This window comes from Citrus sinensis, chromosome 3, assembly GCF_022201045.2.
Source record: "Citrus sinensis cultivar Valencia sweet orange chromosome 3, DVS_A1.0, whole genome shotgun sequence".
Classification (NCBI taxonomy): Eukaryota; Viridiplantae; Streptophyta; class Magnoliopsida; order Sapindales; family Rutaceae; genus Citrus; species Citrus sinensis.
In genome coordinates this window covers 40,749,330-40,769,407 of record NC_068558.1, presented here as the reverse complement: position 1 = coordinate 40,769,407, position 20,078 = coordinate 40,749,330, and the positions used below count along the sequence as shown (strand labels likewise).

The 20,078-nt window shown below is 36.1% G+C and overlaps 3 protein-coding genes across 4 annotated transcripts; 2 read left to right on the top strand and 1 right to left on the bottom strand.

Annotated features, from left to right (window-relative positions):
• The first annotated feature begins 1,260 nt into the window (after positions 1–1,260).
• Positions 1,261–11,087, top strand: LOC102625070 (uncharacterized). Of its 2 annotated transcripts, XM_006479063.4 has the most exons (20): positions 1,266–2,619; positions 3,488–3,691; positions 4,310–4,414; positions 5,381–5,446; positions 5,534–5,698; positions 6,227–6,301; positions 6,427–6,578; positions 6,915–7,050; positions 7,170–7,239; positions 7,340–7,467; positions 7,613–7,669; positions 8,139–8,324; positions 8,450–8,542; positions 9,187–9,272; positions 9,375–9,441; positions 9,531–9,597; positions 9,683–9,819; positions 9,989–10,080; positions 10,193–10,259; positions 10,369–11,087. In XM_006479063.4, exons 1-20 carry the CDS (start codon positions 1,390–1,392, stop codon positions 10,531–10,533), a joined length of 3,348 nt encoding a protein of 1,115 aa, XP_006479126.2. In that variant the 5' UTR covers positions 1,266–1,389; the 3' UTR covers positions 10,534–11,087. The 2 variants fall into 2 exon arrangements, with proteins under 2 accessions (XP_052293225.1, XP_006479126.2); XM_052437265.1 differs by lacking the exons at positions 9,187–9,272; positions 9,375–9,441; positions 9,531–9,597; ... (2 more) ...; positions 10,193–10,259; positions 10,369–11,087 and adding an exon at positions 8,772–9,147 and having other exon boundaries at positions 1,261–2,619.
• Positions 11,088–12,905: 1,818 nt separating this feature from the next.
• Positions 12,906–14,245, top strand: LOC102624780 (ethylene-responsive transcription factor ERN1). The gene has a single exon (XM_006479062.4). It carries the CDS (start codon positions 13,133–13,135, stop codon positions 13,958–13,960), a length of 828 nt encoding a protein of 275 aa, XP_006479125.2. The 5' UTR covers positions 12,906–13,132; the 3' UTR covers positions 13,961–14,245.
• Positions 14,246–15,441: 1,196 nt separating this feature from the next.
• On the bottom strand, positions 15,442–19,353 carry LOC102624506 (tubulin alpha-3 chain-like). Its single transcript, XM_006479061.4, has 5 exons — positions 19,064–19,353; positions 17,710–17,924; positions 17,429–17,628; positions 16,693–17,201; positions 15,442–15,994 (listed from the first exon to the last, which is right to left on the bottom strand). The coding sequence occupies exons 1-5, from the start codon at positions 19,174–19,176 to the stop codon at positions 15,682–15,684; spliced, it is 1,350 nt and encodes a 449-aa protein (XP_006479124.2). The 5' UTR covers positions 19,177–19,353; the 3' UTR covers positions 15,442–15,681.
• Between the last annotated feature and the right edge of the window lie 725 nt (positions 19,354–20,078).

Below are 20,078 nucleotides of genomic sequence, written 5' to 3'. Positions count from 1 at the left end.
ATAAATATGTTTTTCAAAAAATAGAAATGGCATTTTAGAGTTGTTTTTCGAAATTTTTTATACATTCTTTTCAATTAATATTTTTTAGCTTAAAAAAAATTCACTATCCTTTTTAAGTGGTATGTTAGCGGGATTTTAAATCTTGGGTAAATATCACTCCCCTCCCATTATTTATAAATAAACTTTCGTATGCCTCGAAATTTATTGCGAGTCAACATTCTATCCCTATACAATTTACCGTATTAAGTGTTAATCATGACAAAAATATTGTTAAAAATATACCACTTAAAAACTTTGAAACTATTTTTCATTTTACTTTCTCCTTTTTACTTTCATTTTTCATTTTTTTTTCTCAGGTGCTCTATCTCCATCAGTTTGCTTAAACAATGGAGAGTAAGGGTAAAGTGTATACTTTCAATGAATTTGGAACTATCTTGACGTTTGTAAATATATGAAGGTGAAAGAGTGAAATTTTACTTTAATAGTTAAGGGTGGTAATATTTTATATTCATAATTTTTGTAAACCCAACCCACTTTTAAAATATAATTACGAGTCTGTTTGGGAGTGTGGTGAGGTGGCTGGGTTGTCAAAGTCTAGCTATTAAAGTGTTTGATAATACTTGTAGCTGGGTTTTGGTAACTTAACAAATTTTTTTTTTCAGCTTCTACTCCAAAGTTATAGCTTTTACTCTACAGCAACTGCAGCTTAAAAGTTACAGCACCTCACTCCCAAACACACCCTATAATAAATCCACATTCTTTTTAAAATTTTTAAATAAAGAAAAAGTTTATAGATTTAACCAATAAAATTAAATACTTAAACTATTAGATATAAGAGTTTATATTTATTTGAATAAGTTAGTCATTAATATTATAATGGTAAAATAATTAAATAAAAATTATTTTAAAATAATAATAAATTTTTAATGGTCAAAGACACCCAAATATAAAAATAATAAGAAAGATTTAATTAACTAAGTTTTTAAATTTTTGATTGATTTATATATTTAAAAATAATATCAACTTGTTTTACTTACTTTTAAAAAATTAGGCTAATGGGGTTGGAACTTGGAAATATACACTCCCAAAGTTAAAACTACCATAAAAATATCTCCGAAAAAGACGACTTTTAAAGTTTTATTCACGCGCAATTGACGTGGCTGGTGGCACAATCTCATTGCTCATTGCACCGAACCGTACCATAGAAAACTGGACAGCACCAATCAAACAAACCCTCCCTTAGTCCTTTCATTTAAAAACCTCCATTTTCTTTTACTTGTCTCTTCATTCAATATAACCACCCACTCATCTCCCGCCATCCTCCTCTTCCAATTTTCAACTCCCCTCTAAAACCCCAATTAAAATAACAAATTAATAATTAACTCGGCCATGGCCACTGCCGATTCAACTCAGCAGGAGCTCGCCCTCCTCCTCGGTCCGAACCCGGCCCATTTCGAAACCCTAATATCCAACCTCATGTCATCCTCCAACGAGCACCGCTCCCACGCCGAAGTCCTCCTCTCTCACCTCCGCCAGTCCCACCCCGACGCCTTCGCCTTAAACCTCTCCCGCATGCTCTCCTCGTCTTCCCTCCCCGAGTGCCGCGCGATGTCAGCAATCCTCCTTCGTAAACACCTCACGCGCGACGACTCCACTTCCTTCATCTTCACGCGCCTCGCTCCCTCCACTCAAGCCAATCTCAAATCCGTTCTCTTAGTCCAACTCCAAAACGAAACCAACAAGTCCATAATAAAAAAGATATGCGACGCTGTCTCGGAACTTGCCGCCTCCGTATTACCCGACGGGGACTGGCCTGAACTCATTCCTTTTATCTTCCAGTGTTTGGTTACATTCAATGATAAAATTCAGGAGTCTGCGTTGTTGATTTTGTCGCGGATGAGTCAGTTTGTCAGTGAAGTTTTAATTGCTCATGGCGATACTTTGCACGAGGTGTTTTCGAAGTTTTTAGGAAGTAATAACTTTGATTTGAGGATTGCGGCTTTGGAGGCGACTGTTAATTTTATTATGAACTGTTTGCCGAGTTTGGGTGAGAAGGAGAGGTTTCTTGATTTGTTGCCTTTGATGATGAGGACTTTGACTGAGGCTCTGAATAAGGGTAATGAGTCATCGGCGCAGGAGGCGTTGGAGTTGTTGATTGAGTTGGCGGCTACTGAGCCACGGTTTTTGAGGAAACAGTTGGTGGATGTGGTGGGGTCGATGTTGCAGGTTGCGGAGGCTGAGGGTTTGGAAGAAGGGACAAGGCATTTGGCGATTGAGTTTGTGGTGTCATTGGCTGAAGCTCGTGAGAGGGCCCCTGGGATGATGAGGAAGTTGCCGCAGTTTATAAGGAGGTTGTTTTTGGTGTTGATGAATATGTTGTTGGATTTGGAGGATGATCCTATGTGGCATAGCGCAGAGACTGAGGACGAGGATGCTGGGGAGACGAGTGATTATGGGTTTGGGCAGGAGTGTTTGGATAGGTTGGCAATATCTTTGGGTGGAAACACAATTTTGCCTGTTGCTTCAGCGGTTTTTCCAGGGTTTTTGGCTGCCCCTGATTGGCAGAAGCACCATGCTGTGCTGATTGCACTTGCACAAATTGCAGAGGGTTGTTCCAAGGTAATAAGCATATAACCATTAATTTTTTATAGTTTATTTAGGTTCGTCTATGGAAATTGAATTTTGTGTGGGTTTTACCACGAAAGTTCCTCTTTGTTGATAGCATGTATGATGGGTGGAGCTTAACTGTTGTTCGTATCTGCTCCCTTTTTTTTTTTGGCTGTGTGTTTTTCTACTTTTGCGTGTACTTGTGCATTTGATTTTATGTGGTTGTTTAGGCAATTTCATGATGACCCAATATGTACCCGTTTTACGTGATGAAGTCAAAATGAAAATGTGCTTCCCTACATTGATTTTCGTTTATCTTTGTAACTACATGTCCGATGTAGCAAATTTTGTCATCTTCTATTAAGGTCTTATCTACTTGCTAGGGTGTATGTACAAGTAGTTGGGATATCTTAGATGCTTTAGGTAGTAAACTATATGATTCAGTTTGCTTCCTGTTTAAAACTTTTGAATCGCTTACCTTCTCCATTTGCCAAAAGCAGTCTTTTAAATTCTTTTATCTCCACCTTAGTTCTATATACTTTTAGCCAGACAAATTGATAGGATTAATAAAAAGCATTCCTATTCCTATTTTCTTTAGGGAGAGTTGCAGGGTAAGTTTTGTTGATTATCCGATGATAGGTCTACAACTGCTTTTATACTTAACAAATGATGCAAGTCCCACCTTATGCCCTTTGTGAAAGATCTGTTGGCAGCTTGTTATGGCTGTGCAAATTGTTTTGTTTCTTGAATCTTGTATGTCTTCTTGCAGTGTGTCTGGGCTAATATGATTTATACTGGTAATTCTTAGAAAACTTTTGGTATACACTCACAAGTTAAGTTAAAAGTATCTGCTGTTCCTAAATTTTGTCCCTTGCTGTAGGTAATGATAAAGAATCTGGACCAGGTAGTGTCTATGGTTCTGAATTCATTTCAAGATCCCCATCCTCGAGTGCGCTGGGCTGCTATCAATGCGATTGGACAGTTGTCCACTGACTTGGGTCCAGAACTGCAAACACAATTTCATCACCGTCTGTTGCCAGCACTAGTTGGGGCTATGGATGATTTCCAAAATCCACGAGTACAGGTAATCTGCATATGTGTTTTTATAATATGCTTGTACCTTTAGCAGTATCTTTCTTTTAGATAAAAAGTAGTGATTATCTCATGAATGAGCAATGTCGACTTTCTGTGTCACTTGTCTCATAAGTGTCCTATGTGTAATTTTTGAGCTTGCACATCTGGGTTGGTGATTTAAAATGGAGGCATTCTTTTATAATAACATTGTGGAATGGTTCATTTGTGTTGGAATTATCATCCATTTGTTTACTAAGAAATTAAAATTTTCCTTTTAATTAATATATTTAACTTTGCTGGTGCTTTGTTGAAAATTGTTGGGTGAGGATTGCCTTCATTCCAAAGCAAATGGGGCTGTCTGTGTAAGGCTTTTCAAAGAAATAAATGTTAAGTGTTCCCGTAGCTAAGAGTGATTTACTTGCCTCTGCTTTCTAATCTATTAAATTTTTTAATTTTTTTTTCTAAAAATTTGATTTGTCTTTGGTTGTCTCTGTAAATTCTTTCACTGAGAGTTTCATCTTTAAGAAGCAGTGTCTATGTATATGATGATAATTTCTTTTTAATAACTTATTATTTTGTTATTCAATGAAACATTTTTTTTTAAAACGTTGTTGTTTCCCGGCCACAGGCTCATGCTGCATCGGCAGTGCTCAATTTCAGTGAAAATTGTACCCCTGATATTTTGACTCCATATTTGGATGGGATTGTGAGCAAACTTCTTGTGCTTCTACAGGTATGTAAATTCTCTTCTTATTTACTCTTCAATTGAAAGTGATAAATGTTGTTAGTTTTGTCTTGAAGCATAAATCTGTACAATTAAATTAATTCTCACATATGATAAATTTACTCATTTCCTTGCGAGGGTTTTAAAAAGTTGACAGAAATAATGACTTTTACTTATTCATTGTGGAGGTGTATTAATACCTCAGCATTTGGTAGCTCATCTGGTAAACTCATTGTTACAAGATGTTCCCATTTATATATACAACAAGGTAGCGACATAAAACTGAGAATGAGAATGAGAATGAAAGAGTTAATAAGAATTGCTAGTTAATCATTTTCTTCAATTTTTTCATAGTTTTTGAGCGACAACAGTATCGAGAATTTCGGCACAGATAAATGGAATCATATTCTTAGGAGATGGAGAAATAATGGCGAGGTGTTCTCTTGGTGAGCATTGTTGCAACTTTTATGGTAGTTCTAAAAATCTGAAAAATACAGCTTACAGTCGTCGTTGTTGAAGTAAGTTTTGGAGGGTTTGAAGATAATGGAAAAGATATCTGTGGACACTGAAGATGTGGAGCTGTAGGATCTGGGGAGGGGAATAAAGATTTACCTTTCAGCATTATGTGTACTTTGCTCTTTTTTAAGCTTAGTTTTCACCCACTTGCCGGGCTTAGACTATCAGATTTCGGGGTGGGAGAGCAATCATGATATTATTTGTTTGACCACGCTATTACTTTATGTGCAAGTGCAACATCCGAGTATTATTTTCTCTGATTATCTCTTTTCTAATTATTTCTAAACATACTTTTTTATGTTTACTATCAAAAAAGAGACTGAAAGGCCTACTCCAGTATTGCAATGAGTGAACACCCTAGCCTCATGTTTTCCTTGTGTGTGATATTGTTTATCTTCTCCCCTCCCGTTGTGATGCAAGATACCTTAATATTATTTGGTTTGCTTGTGTGCAATGTAGAATGGGAAGCAAATGGTGCAAGAGGGGGCTTTGACTGCCTTGGCATCAGTTGCTGATTCATCTCAGGTACTTAGTAGGCTTATAATATACCTAATAGACCTCATTTATTTATTATAATATCAAATATTTTTGTCTTATGTGACTTGTTAACAGGGACAATTCCAAAAATATTATGATGCTGTAATGCCATACTTGAAAGCTATTTTGGTGAACGCAAATGATAAATCTAACCGCATGCTACGTGCCAAATCTATGGAGTGCCTTAGTTTGGTTGGAATGGCTGTTGGAAAGGATAAATTCAGGGATGACGCTAAACAGGTGACAATAAGTATTAATATTCTACTTTGCTGATTTTCATTGTGACGGTCATTTTGCTTTGTGGTTCTAGTATTATGTGGATGAAGATTCTGTGTGAATTTTTTCTCTTACTGAAAAAATTTTGTGGATTTTGTGGTTCTAGTATTATGTGGATGAAGATTCTGATTTTCATTGTGATGGTCATTTTGCTTTGTGGTTCTAGTATTATGTGGATGAAGATTCTGTGTGAATTTTTTCTCATACCGAAGCTTTACTATTTATCCACTTCATTTTAGATTCTCTAAGTTACCTCTAGTACATCTATAAAAACCACCGATTATTTGCTACTTTTCAGTTCTTTTAACCTTTTATATCTCAGTTAGGTTCTTAATTTACTGAAATTTTCTGGTTTCATTTATGGTTGATAACATCATTTTTGCAATCCATTGGTTATGCACATTTTCTCTGCTGACATATTAGATTGTTGTAGCTGTAAAAACTTCTTTTTTTCTTTTGAACTATGGCCTCACTGTTGTTGTGTATTACTAGGTTATGGAAGTCCTAATGTCGTTACAAGGTTCCCAAATGGAGGCGGATGACCCCACAACAAGCTACATGTTACAAGTATGATATTACTTTGATGCTTACACACACACACACACACACACTCTGCATTTATTCAACTGATGAATGCTTAATTTACTTGGAATAGTATTGGGGAAATACATAACTGCCTAAGTTGGTTGCAGGCATGGGCCAGACTCTGCAAGTGTCTGGGACAGGAATTTATCCCTTACATGAGTGTTGTCATGCCCCCTTTGCTTCAGTCTGCTCAACTTAAGCCTGATGTAATCATTACATCTGCAGATTCTGATGTGGATATTGATGATGAAGATGAAAGGTTTGTTTTCTGATTTTGATTGCTTGTACCTTATGTTACTTTAAATTTTCTGAAAGTTGCATATATATTGTCATGATTTTGTAGTTAATAGAAATATGTTATTAAGAGGACAAAAAAAGCATCATATGAACCCCTTGTCTTGAGAACTCTTCCTTGCATATTTGTTGATTCCTCATTGGTAAATCTTTGTTATTATATAAGTGCTTGCCATATATTGCATAATGTCGTTTCGAGTCTTTTGTTTGTAAAGCACGCTGCTTAATTTGATGGAGATAAGTGGAGGTTCGGATTTTTTGGGTGTTCGTTAATTTTAATACCACCAATTTGCTTTTGCAGCATCCAAACAATTACTCTTGGGGATAAAAGGATAGGGATAAAAACTAGCGTCCTGGAGGAAAAAGCTACAGCTTGTAACATGCTATGTTGCTATGCTGATGAGTTGAAGGAAGGGTTTTTCCCATGGATTGATCAGGTCAATTTTGGTTTAAATATCATGGTTTTTCTAGTCCATTCTTTATGTCAGGTTAATAATTTTCAGTTTTTCTTATTAAAGAATACTAGGTTGACAGGGTAAAGATATAATAATTGCAGGTTGCTCCTACATTGGTTCCCCTTCTGAAGTTTTATTTCCATGAAGAAGTGAGGAAGGCAGCTGTTTCAGGTATTAGCTTGGCCATTATTTTTTGTGCCCTTCTATTTGCATGTGTTCTTGCGGATTGTCTGTGGAAATCTTGATGTTTAATATTTATGTATGTTCTCAGCCATGCCGGAATTGCTGCGTTCGGCTAAGTTAGCTGTAGAGAAGGGGCAATCCCAAGGTCGCAATGAATCCTATGTAAAGCAATTGACTGATTACATAATACCTGCTTTGGTGGAGGCTTTACACAAGGTCATACTTCTGTTCTAGTTTTTGGTTGTTTGACTTTTTCACATAGCTAACACAGACTTTTTAGCTATATATCTTCTTTTTCAATTTTTTTCCTTCCTATAGTAGTCTGCGCTTATGTGTTAACGTGTTTGCAACTGGCTTGCAGGAGCCTGAGATAGATATTTGTGCAAGCATGTTGGATGCATTGAATGAAAGCATACAGGTTGGTATTATGCACTTTATGATGTTGAGGTGGTTGAGCCTGGGATATGGGGACACTGAATGTTTTTCTTGCTTTACTTTTAAATCTAAGTATAGTGTGACATCTTGAACTTCAATAACACTGTCCTGGAGTTTCAACTTTTTGGCTATATAAGTGACGTTGGACAACCTCTGTTGGGAATTGAAAGGCCATTGCTTTTTGACTAACTCTTGAAACAGCAATACCTCTCTTGTTATTATCACAAGAAAATTCTGATGGTTGTCATCTCTTTTGTATAGATAATTGCTGTGTTAGCTTATGCTTGTCCTTTTGTCAATTGTTGTTTGCATACATCACAAAATGATTATGTTGTTGAAGTTCTTTTTTCTTAATGCTGTGTTGCCAATGCCTTAGTGACAGCATTTTCTTTCTCAGATTCCTGTGTTGTTTTGATGACCTGGGAAGCTTGATCTTTATTTGTTTTCGTCAGATTTGTGGCCTGCTTTTAGATGAAAGCCAAGTAAGGTGCATCGTGGATGAGATTAAACAGGTGATGATAGCCAGCGCCTCCAGAAAACAAGAAAGGGCAGATAGGGCAAAAGCGGAGGACTTCGATGTGGAAGAAGGGGAACTGGTTAAGGAAGAAAACGAACTAGAAGAAGAAATTTTTGACCGAGTATGTTTTGTTACCCAATCCCTCATTAGTTTTTGGCTTTTTCATTGGTTGATTATATTTGTCTCCATGACTATCAGCAAATTCTGATCTTATTTGCTTACTGTTTTTCTTTTTCTTGATCCAAGGTTGGCGATTGCTTGGGAACATTGACCAAAACATTCAGAGCCTCTTTCTTGACTTTCTTTGACGAGCTCTCTTCTTACTTGACACCTATGTGGGTGAGTTATATCTTATGTTTCTGTCCCCTCTTCCCCCCCCCCCCCCCCCCGCCCCCCTCTGAGGAGGAGTATGTGAAATCTACATATTAATTGTAGTCTTACTTTTCCTTTCCCTCCTTTTTATTATTCTTCCTTGCATACAAGTCTTGGTTTTTAAGGAGATATTTTAGTGCCCTCCCCACCCTGTATCTCCTGTTTTTAATGATAAAATTATCTACCATAATCACAGCTTGAGTTCTGTGCTGGTGCCAACTGTCCAACCTTCTCTGGATGTTGTGGCAGCTTTAAATGCTTACCGTTACCACTTGATTGTGAGCAGTTTAATGCAATGAGATAGTATTTGAATAACCAAACAGAGAAACATGATTTCATTTAAGATTTAAATGGTTTTACTATTTTGCTTGATAAAAGGTTTAGCTGATTCTTTATAAAGCAAACAATTAGTTAACACCTCCTGTGAACTTTGTTTGATGCGAAATTGCACACATATATTTGCTTTTCTTTCTGCGTGAAATGCCATTTAAGCACAATCACTGGTTATATATTGCAAACTGAATGTGAAGAAAGAATGATAAAGGCAATTTTGATTGTCTCTGAAGAGGCACTTGGCCTTTGTAATGCTAACTAGCCATTTGATTGACTAGGGCAAGGATAAAACAGCAGAAGAGAGGAGAATTGCCATTTGTATATTCGATGATGTTATGGAGCACTGCCGTGAAGCTGCACTCAAGTAAGAGTTTTACCTTTAGAAAATATTCTGAATTCTGATTAATCATGAATAGTGATAATATTTAATGTCTCTGCATGTATCTAACTTGTGTGAGTGAAACAGATACTATGACACTTATCTTCCTTTCTTACTGGAAGCCTGCAATGACGAACATCCAGATGTTCGTCAGGTTTGTACTCTTTTAAATCCTGTAACTTTTTGTATTTCTTTACTCAATTGTGTTTTCCACTGAGAAAGTAAGTGCCAATAATTTTTCAGGCTGCGGTTTATGGGATTGGAGTTTGTGCTGAGTTCGGTGGATCTGTTTTCAAACCCCTTGTTGGGGGTAAGTAGTTTCTAACTTGAATGGTTGTTTTCTCTGCAGTATAGTCTTATGTAATATTAGTAAACCTTTTCTTATCATTTTACAGAAGCCCTTTCCAGATTAGATTTTGTGATAAGGCACCCAAATGCGCTGCATTCAGACAATGTAATGGCATATGACAATGCTGTTTCAGCTCTCGGAAAGATTTGCCAATTCCATCGGGATAGTATAGATGCAGCTCAGGTACTTAAATAGTTTTCATTTCTTAATATATATGATTGACATTGCCTTGAAAACCGTCATCAGAACTGACAGTTTTCTAATGGCAAAAGTAGGTGTTTATTTAGAGTCTGGAATTTTCAAAAGGAAAACAAAAAAGGTTGAACACTGTTACAACTGTTTTATTTGGCAGGTTGTCCCTGCCTGGTTAAGTTGCTTGCCTCTAAAAGGTGACTTGATTGAGGCCAAGGTTGTGCATGCCCAGCTTTGTTCAATGGTGGAAAGGTGGAGATATGGAATTTTCTTGAACATGATATTCTTTCTATTTCTTTTCTTGATGCAGAATTATCCATTTTTGTTCACAGTAATTTTGAAAAACAATTGCATCTTGTTACAGGTCAGATGGGGAAATTTTAGGGCCTAACCATCAATACCTGCCCAAAATAGTCACAATCTTTGCAGAGGTATTTCTTTCTGAACTTCAGATGTCGATGCTCTTCTTTGTTTTTAAGATTGTTTATTTGACTCTTTCTTTTCCTTTAAATTCCTTTTGGGGGAAAATTTTTGTTGTAGGTTTTATGTGGGGGTAGGGATCTGGTGACTGAGCAAACTGCCAGCAGAATGATTAATCTGTTAAGGCAACTTCAACAATCATTACCACCCTCCACTCTTGCATCAACATGGTCATCCCTGCAGCCCCAGCAGCAGCTTGCTTTGCAATCCATCCTCTCATCTTAAATTCTTTTGCTGTTTTGAGCACTCCAATTATTCTTTGTGAAAAGCCATTTATGTCCAGTAGTCAAGTTCGTTGCTGGGTATATCGTGTTACGTCTCTTGGCCAGTGCTTCATCAAGCGAAATTTATTGTTGTGTTGGTCATTGACTTTTTGATGTGAAGATGCTGCATGTGAGCAGTCTATTAATGATGTGTTCAGTCATCTATTCTTATTCATTATACATATTGTGTAGTGTGGTTCTTCACGGTATGTCAGTATTTGTTTGATTGGTTGGGGATGAGAGTGTAATAATACGGAGGAAAGTATAGTGTGTATAATTTTTTGACCACATTTTTGGTAAATTCCTGTGTCTAAAAGGTCCAGTCAAGGGATGAGTTTGAAGTTTTAGTTGGTACTCATATTTTGAGGTTGAGGTCGGCGGAAATTTTTGTAGAAGTTTTGGGGCATTGTATTTTTGGTGACTACTATGGTTCATTTTACTATGGTCAGTTTGTATATCTTGGCCATTTTTGGGTTCTGGAATGAAAGGCTTCATGCGACATCCGATTGTGTTTGAGATTATTTTAGTTGAACTTTGCTGGTGATTAATCTTTTGCACGCGTGTGGGTGAGTGAGTTTTTTTTCTTTTTGAATGAGTAGAACAATGTCGCAATAAATTTGCGCGGTAAAATCATTAAGATTTAGCTGATCTGTTTGATAGATTTAATTTATTTGCCCATTAAAAACCTCAAACTGTTGCATGCATCTCTTTGTAAATTGCCACTTGTAGCCTCTTAGTAGTTTTATAGTTGATGGGAGCTGTTACTTTCAAAACCTTATCGTATGACAAAAGTGTCCATAATACAAAAAAGGGAATGAGAACGACAAATTCTTGTTATGCGTGAGAAATCAATCGTGGGTGCGCCCACTCGCACTTGTATAATATATACAAACAAAATTCTCTTTTCGGGATCAATGTCAATGTTCAGGCATTTCATCTTGAAAAAGGGGACCATAATCTTTGAAAGCGATATTAATTATTATCTCCAAGTTGTTTATATTTTATGTAAAAAAATGGGATTGAGGTGTGAGTGCTGCTTGATTAAATTGGAAATATCTCTTATTAAGTCGATTTCAAAGAACATAATATTTAATCTCCTTCATATGAGTGAGAAGGTGATTGAGTTTTTGTTTATATAAAAATTATTAACTTTCATCATAAAATTACTTATTTATTAGAAAATTAATTACTTAGGATTATCAGTATATGGTGAAGCCATGTCTTATGTTACATCAGTTGAATGCCCATGTTATGTAATATTATATGTAACATATAGCAACTTTTTTGTTGTCATCTAAAATTAAAAAATTAGAACATACGAAACAAACAACTCATGGATGTATTGTATGATACATATAATGTAACGTTTTTTTTTATATTGATAATACAATCAGACAACTACTGACTACTTTCATTTAATCAGACGACTACTAACTGCTTCCATTCAATTATTCTTTAATTAAGAGAGGAATTGAGTTCAAATATTTTAACATAGGGACTGAAAATGATGCGAGAGCAGCAGCTTACCACTCCACAAAAGGTAACATAGTTAAAGAACAAAATACAATAACTTCTTATTTTAATTTTTTATACATGGAATTACTAATTTGTTAGAATAGCCGAGTAGTCTTTGCCAGTCATCAACAGACACAGACTACACAATGGGGTAGGGATTTTAGAATCTATAAAGAATCGAGGAATAATATAATGCAAAAAGAACAAGTTTTGTCTGGTGATGTAAAGAATAGGACAGGAGGTTGGAACAAACCCAGCGTGCACGGTGAGACGTTCTTTTTAAGCATCATGACTTGGTCTTCGGTAAAATTGCCGTGGCCTTTATCTTGTTATGGTAACTGCCAATCTTGTTTAAACCCTAGTTCTTTGGTTTTATCTAAAGTATATCTCTGCTGTCTCCACGTGGCAGCTCTTCCCGCTTTCACAGATTTTGCTTTCATATTGACTTGGTTGCATAAAAGAGGACAATACCTTAACCTTAAATAATTCATACTAAGGAATTTTTTGATTTCCTCTCTTATGACTTTGTGCTTCCGAAATCTGAAGTGACTTTCCTGTCCCTAATGGGGAAAAAAATTTCATAATTAGGGATTTAGTTTGGAGAGATGGTATTAAGATGCTCTAGGGATGCCATTTTTTTTTTTGCAATTGGACATACTTTTCACAAGTGAAATTGTAATATACTTTAAACCCAAATGTCTTGAATTTGATTCACACATATCCAGACATCCAGGTTTAATTATATGGAGGATGAATTATTTATTTCTTACCAAGTCAAACTTAGGGTATATTAGGAAAAAAAAACAGAAATATGAGGAGGAATAGTTTTATGTGCATCAAAATAAACAAATCATTACACAACAAACGCAAAAAAACAAATGAAAATGTCACTGTAATGTGACCACAAATTCCTATTATTGAACTCAAACTTGCATATAAGTTTCTCGCTATCCATTGACATGACAACCAAGAAATTTAGGAGACATAAAAGTTTCCCTTCTTTGAGACTTCACAGTCCTAGATTTCCTTTTGCAAAATAAATTTCAATGGAAATTCAATTTCAACAACAAAAACAGCTGCAGAAAGCATGCATCAATCAAGTTAACAGAGCGGGCAAGTTCAAGGTAAGAAACAGGGCAAAAAGCAATAGCAAGTTTGTTGGTGTGAGGCAAAGGCCTTCGGGTAGATGGGTAGCCGAGATCAAAGACACCACAAAGAAGATAAGGGTGTGGCTTGGCACCTTTGAAACTGCCGAAGAAGCTGCTCGTGCCTACGACGAAGCTGCTTGCCTTCTCCGCGGATCAAACACTCGCACCAACTTTGATACCAACGTAAGCTTTGATTCTCCCCTTGCATCTCGGATAAGAAACCTTGTTAACAACAAAAAGGGATGTCAACAACAAAGTGTTGAAGCCTCTGCCACCACCACAACTGCTGCTTATACTCCTACTAGTACTGCAACTTCTAATAGTAGTTGCACCAGCAGCAGTGGTGTCATGAGTGGGGAACTTTCATCTTCTTCAAGTGACATAATTCAAGATGCTCAGTTATTTGATGATGCATACAAGCCGGACCTGAGTAAGTGCATCGAGGATTTTGAACTGGGTTCAGCTCAGATTGATCATTCTTGGGGTTCTGGAAATGGGGTTGACCAATTTTCGTATACTCAGGAACTGTTGGATTTACCAGAGAACGGTGCTTTGCCTGAGACTACTACTGACTCAGAGTTTGCAGAATTTGAAAGGATGAAAGTTGAAAGGCAAATATCGGCGTCGCTTTATGCTATAAATGGTGTGCAAGAGTACATGGACACGGTCCATGATGCTGCTGAAGCTTTCTGGGATCTTCCACCATTGTGTTCATATGCTCTGTAAAATATGATCCACATGGTTCAAATCACCATGGAAATGTTCTATTTCTGTTCAGTCTTTTGTTTCAGTTTCGTTGCATTGGAAAAATTGGAGTTGAGTATATGACTGTAGGACTGGTTTGCCGAATTAACAAATATCAGAAGGAGATTAATTAGTTTATCCTGAACTTGTTCTTGCTATTTTTGTAATGTAAATTGCTAAACACATGAATTTGATTTCATCACTCAATGCAAAGTGTAAGCAATCATGTTCGATTAATTATCTTTATCCCACATTATTAAAAGTCCTGTCATCAACATCTTTTAGGCATTGACAAGGGAAAAAAAAATAATAATTGAAATCAAGCATCATGTATTCTTGTTACAGCTCCAGTTGGGCCATATAACCAATAACTGCAAATTAGTTGCGGATTTTGTCTTTCTCCATGTTCATTATACTAAAAATTCCTGGTAGTTGCATTTGCGGTTGACACACTAGAATCGACTAATTAAAAAAATCATTTGGTGATGCTTTTGCCAGCCAATCTTGCTTATTTTCTAATTTTGCATTAGGTGCACGTTTGGTTTGTCACAAAAAAACTGAAAGCATTCCTTCTTAACATAAAATTACTTGCGAAAGTCAGTTAATTAGATGCATTCATTTCAGATAATGCAACCATCTTCGGATGTGAACTTGAAGATTCGAAACAAAGGTGGTAAATTCGAGGAGTGTTGAAGTGGCTCTTGTAATGCCTATGGTGTAACTGATGAGAATGTGAACACAACAGACATGAAATTCTGGTGTTACTGTTGTAAGTTGGGTTAATAAATTCTGCATAGTTGAAGTGAGGAAAGAGCAGATGGTGATGTACTGCTGTTCCCAATCACTTTCGGGTGATATCATTAGCAAAATATCTTGTAAATTCCTCCAAACACTTTCTATTGACATGTAGACATTAATAGATGATTTAGTTTCAATGCCTTGACAAAAATGAAAAATCATGTGTCTTGCCACATGGTCTTTGACAACTGCATATGGAATCTAGAAGGTAAGAGAAGGGGAATTTTTTTTTTTTTCTTCTTTTTAACACTTCTCCATCAACTAATTGAACTGCATATTGTATTATAGTTCTCCATCAACTAATTCAACTGCATATTGTATTATAGCGTAGTTGCATGATGCAGCTCTCTGCTCTTAAACTAATATTAGCAAGATCAGATTTTGGAGAAGCCCAAAGAATTGAATATTCAGGAAATACTGCAAACACTCAAAACGTTTAACATATTCAATCCTGCTTGCATACCAATTAAAATTTCTTCACTGGTCTACAAGGGTCAGCTGGTCAGGAATGGCGAACACAGACAAATCAAAATGTAAGTTCATTGTCATGATCCTTTGAACTCCATGTATGCATTTAGCGACCATCAAGAAAGAATGTTTTATGATGTAGCAAAAATGGCTACCTAGAAAATAGATTAAAGACACTAGGAACTCAGTCACTTCAGTGGGCGCACAAGGAAGTGATTTTATTAGACAGTGAGATGCCTCATTTCTGAGAATGAGGACTGTTGATTCTCACACTGTTCTTCTAAAACCAACATAATTACAAAGCCATACAACAACACAGAGGCACTTTAGAAGATCAATAGAATGGATAGGAATTCAGACAATACATAGCTGGAGAAAAAATATGGGAGATGAGATAGGATAAAGAAACAGTTGCTGCTACCCTGTCAAGATTATTTTCAGTAATCTTCTCCCTCATTGTCATCATCAACACCGTCTGCCCCAACTTCCTCATAGTCTTTCTCAAGAGCAGCAAGGTCTTCTCGAGCTTCTGAGAATTCACCTTCCTCCATGCCCTCACCTACATACCAGTGAACAAATGCTCGCTTGGAATACATGAGATCAAATTTATGGTCAATTCGGGAGAAAACCTCAGCCACGGCTGTGTTGTTGCTTATCATACAAACTGCACGTTGAACTCTAGCAAGATCACCCCCTGGTACCACTGTCGGTGGCTGGTAGTTGATACCACATTTGAAACCAGTTGGACACCTGAAACATATTCATATATAACTGTAATTCAGATGAAAGAAAGGGAAATGAACAAAAAAGTATCTAGTCCTAGCATGAGGCAGAAGAGTTCTCATCATACCATGTAAAAGCACAATTACTTAGCAACAGTTCACTGAATGCCAAAAACATAATGCAACAACATACATCCGCCTAACAAAGAAAGTACATGTGTGCCAACCCTCTGTCTAAGATTATTAATTATCGTGATAATGAATAACACATTTAAAATGGTTTGATGTATCTAATGTTTGTTGAGAAATCAAATATTTAATTGTGCTATATTAATTGTCTAAACTGACTTAATAATTGATGAGAATTTTTCTGCTTACTGTCATCTTTGGTCTTAAGATGGGAAGAAATGTGATTTGTAATATACAGACTTATGTGCCTCCGTTTCCATATTGGTCATTGATGGTACACTGAGAATAATAAAATCTATAATACTTGCAAATGACAGATACCAAACTGGTATGACTTATAATGAAAACACAGTTTAAGACCATGATCCCTTTCCCTAGAGGAAGAGAAATCAAAAGATCCAGTGGTCCCATGAACATAGGATATACAAACAATAATTTCACAACCATTATTATAATGCTTATCTTATCCATCCTAGTAAAAGTTATGATCACTTTTGATTATTTCATAAAATCGAAACACATGGAATGTGAACTTACCAATCAACAAACTGAACTGCCCGCTTCGTCTTGATGGTGGCAACCGCAGTATTGACATCCTTTGGTACAACATCTCCACGATACATTAAGCAACATGCCATGTACTTTCCGTGCCTTGGATCACATTTGGCCATCATACTTGAGGGTTCAAAAACAGCACTCGTGATCTCAGGAACGGATATCTGCTCATGGTAGGCCTTTGCAGCTGAAATTACCGGAGCATAAGAAGAAAGCATGAAATGGATACGAGGATATGGCACTAGGTTAGTCTGGAACTCCGTAATATCCACATTTATGGCTCCATCAAACCTCAAGGAGGTAGTCAATGAAGAGATAATTTGGGATATTAAGCGGTTCAAATTGGTGTAATTTGGCCGTTCGATGTCTAAAGATCTTCTGCAGATATCATATATAGCTTCATTGTCCAGAAGCACAGCAACATCTGTGTGTTCAAGGAGAGAATGAGTGGAAAGCACACTGTTGTAAGGTTCAACAACTGCAGTTGAAACCTGCACAATATGGAAATAGTTTATTAAGAGTCTTGTTCCAATATTTTAAGCACCTGAGTGAAGAAAAGTATATGTATATACGGACTAATGATTCACCTTTCCTAAGAGTTTGTTACTATTAACTAGATACCTAGACAAATTAAAAAGAGCAAATGCTTATGTGCATAAAATAGCCGCTAAAAATTCCTCAAATTTTCTTTCGCGTACTAAGGTTCTTGAGGTAGTACCTGAGGAGATGGGTAGATAGTAAAGCCGAGTTTTGACTTCTTTCCATAATCAACAGATAAGCGTTCCAAAAGTAAAGAACCCAAACCAGAACCAGTGCCACCACCAACAGCATTAAATACTAGAAATCCTTGCAAACCGGTACAATTGTCAGCCAGTTTTCTTACTCGGTCAAGGCAGAGATCAACAATTTCCCGCCCCACTGCAATACACAACACCAGGGAAACAATTTAGTGAATAAATTAAGTATAAAAATACAGCCATTTTCAGCTATAGGATTTACCTGTGTAGTGTCCTCTGGCAAAGTTATTGGCAGCATCTTCCTTGCCAGAGATGAGTTGCTCTGGGTGAAAAAGTTGTCTATAAGACCCAGTTCTTACCTCATCAATAACACTGGGTTCCAGATCAACAAATACTGCTCTAGGCACATGCTGCCCAGAACCAGTCTCGCTGAAGAATGTATTGAAAGCATCATGGCAAGCACCTACAGAGGTGTCACTGGAAGCAAATAGGGAGAATACATCAGGAAAATCTATTAAACCAGAGAGAAAAAACAAGAACTCTATAACAGCAACAAATTTTAAGCATAGCCTTTAAGGAAAAACAGGTACATATGACAACTAAATAATCATCCCAGACTTCTCAGCATAGACCATAAGAAAATGATACCTAAGGAAAGAGGCTACAGTCAAATTCATAATACTAAAACTGGAGTCTCAACCTCAACTTCTCTCTCAGGTAACAGAGTTGCTTTGTTCAATACTGATTTCAGTCACAAATATATCATTCTACTATAGGATCTATGATTTAAATTTCATGGTACCGAATTGCTAATGCGACTAAATTTAACGGAACCATGATGCTTTTGTACTTATTTACAAGAAACCTACAAAGGCTTATTTAAATAACTCAGAATTGATGCAGCACAATAGCTATGGATCACTTGAATTAAAAAAGAAAAAGAAAAAGATCTAAACATGAAAAAAATCAGGAAAAAGGGGAAATAACCCAATTTGATGAATAGATAAGAAAATAAAATTCATAATGACAAAGAGCAATTCTGGCATAAAATCATCATATTATACTAAATCAACAGAGTTATCTTCATAACATGCTAAATTGATCACTCTACTTTATGCAAGTTTACCTAATCATTTCACTTCCATGCAAAAAAAAAAAAAAACATAATATATTATCACACACCACACCCCCCACCCCCCCTTGGGATAAAATCCAGCTTAAAAAGCCTCTGATAGCAAACCAATTCATTAGAAAGCAAATTTATTTCAACACAAAGTTGAATATCTCACATACATATGTACAAACTTGTATGCATTACTTCTTTGTGTACACAATTCATTCTAAACTAAACAAAAAAAAAAAAATCACCAAAACAGAATAAACCCTATCCAGAAAACAATTAACATAATCAAAAACAAAAATCTATGACCTATCTCAACATAACAATGATGACCACACATACAAGTATTCGTTTGCATATGAGTACGACTAATGGTGCTAAGCTGTTAGATTAACAAACAACATCATGTGAGAGCGTCGTTCACTGTAACAAAAACATCAGCGTCTATTAGATCATTCCCCTATAGGTATGTACAAAAAAAATAAAAAATAAGTACCTGGGCATGGTTCCATCAGGGTGAATCCCATGTTCGAGGCAGTAAAGCTCCCAACATGAATTCCCAACCTGAATCCCTGCCTGTCCTATATGAATGCTTATTATTTCCCTCATCTCTCTTTCTCTTCAAATCCGAAACCCCACAATATTATTATGATTTATGATCAATTACTTACAGATAATGAAAAGAAGAGAAGCCAAGAGAAGCTTTTTTTTTCCCCGTTGTTTTGATATTACTGAACGTTGTTACATAAAGGCCAAAACCCAAAAAAGAAAAAGTTAGTTTAACTAGTTAATAGATTATCAAAAGAAATGGAAGAAAAGCGTTTTGCTCTTCTGGATTGGTCATAGCCGTTGGATTTTAAATGACAGTTGATCACGGGGGTTGGTCCGTGGGTCCCGCCAATTGGCGCCCGGCCGACTGTTTTGTTCTGTGGGGTTGACACAGCTAGGCTCGCTGTCGTTTTGTGTGGCCCACACAATTGGCTTTCCGTCCCGCTCTTATCTCTTCTATCACATCCATTATCTATCAATTATATCTTCATTATGGTCTAAAAAAAAAAAAAAATCTATCTTTTAGATGGATTAATTTGAACCTTATCAAAAAAAAAAAAAAAATTGAATAATTGTACGGTATGCGCCAATCATTTTGTTTTTAATACTTCTAGAAGAGCAGTGATATACTCCCTGAAAATAAACCTCACAAAGATTAAAAAAAAAAAAAATTACACATTAGGTTGGATTTATTTTCCAACAACATATATTTTCCTTTCTAGAATGTACAAGAGATAATTTATAAATATAATCGGAGTCTTAAATGATATTTTGCTATTGAAGAGAGTAGTTTTCATCCTTCGATTTTTAAGTTTTATGTCACTAGTTAGACTTTATTTTTTTAATTCAAAATTATAAATACACTTTGAGTCTAAATCGATCTAAAATTTAAATAAAATCTAAATGTATAAATTTGAATAATATATTTTTTTCCGGTCATTTCATCTTTATATAGTACCTTA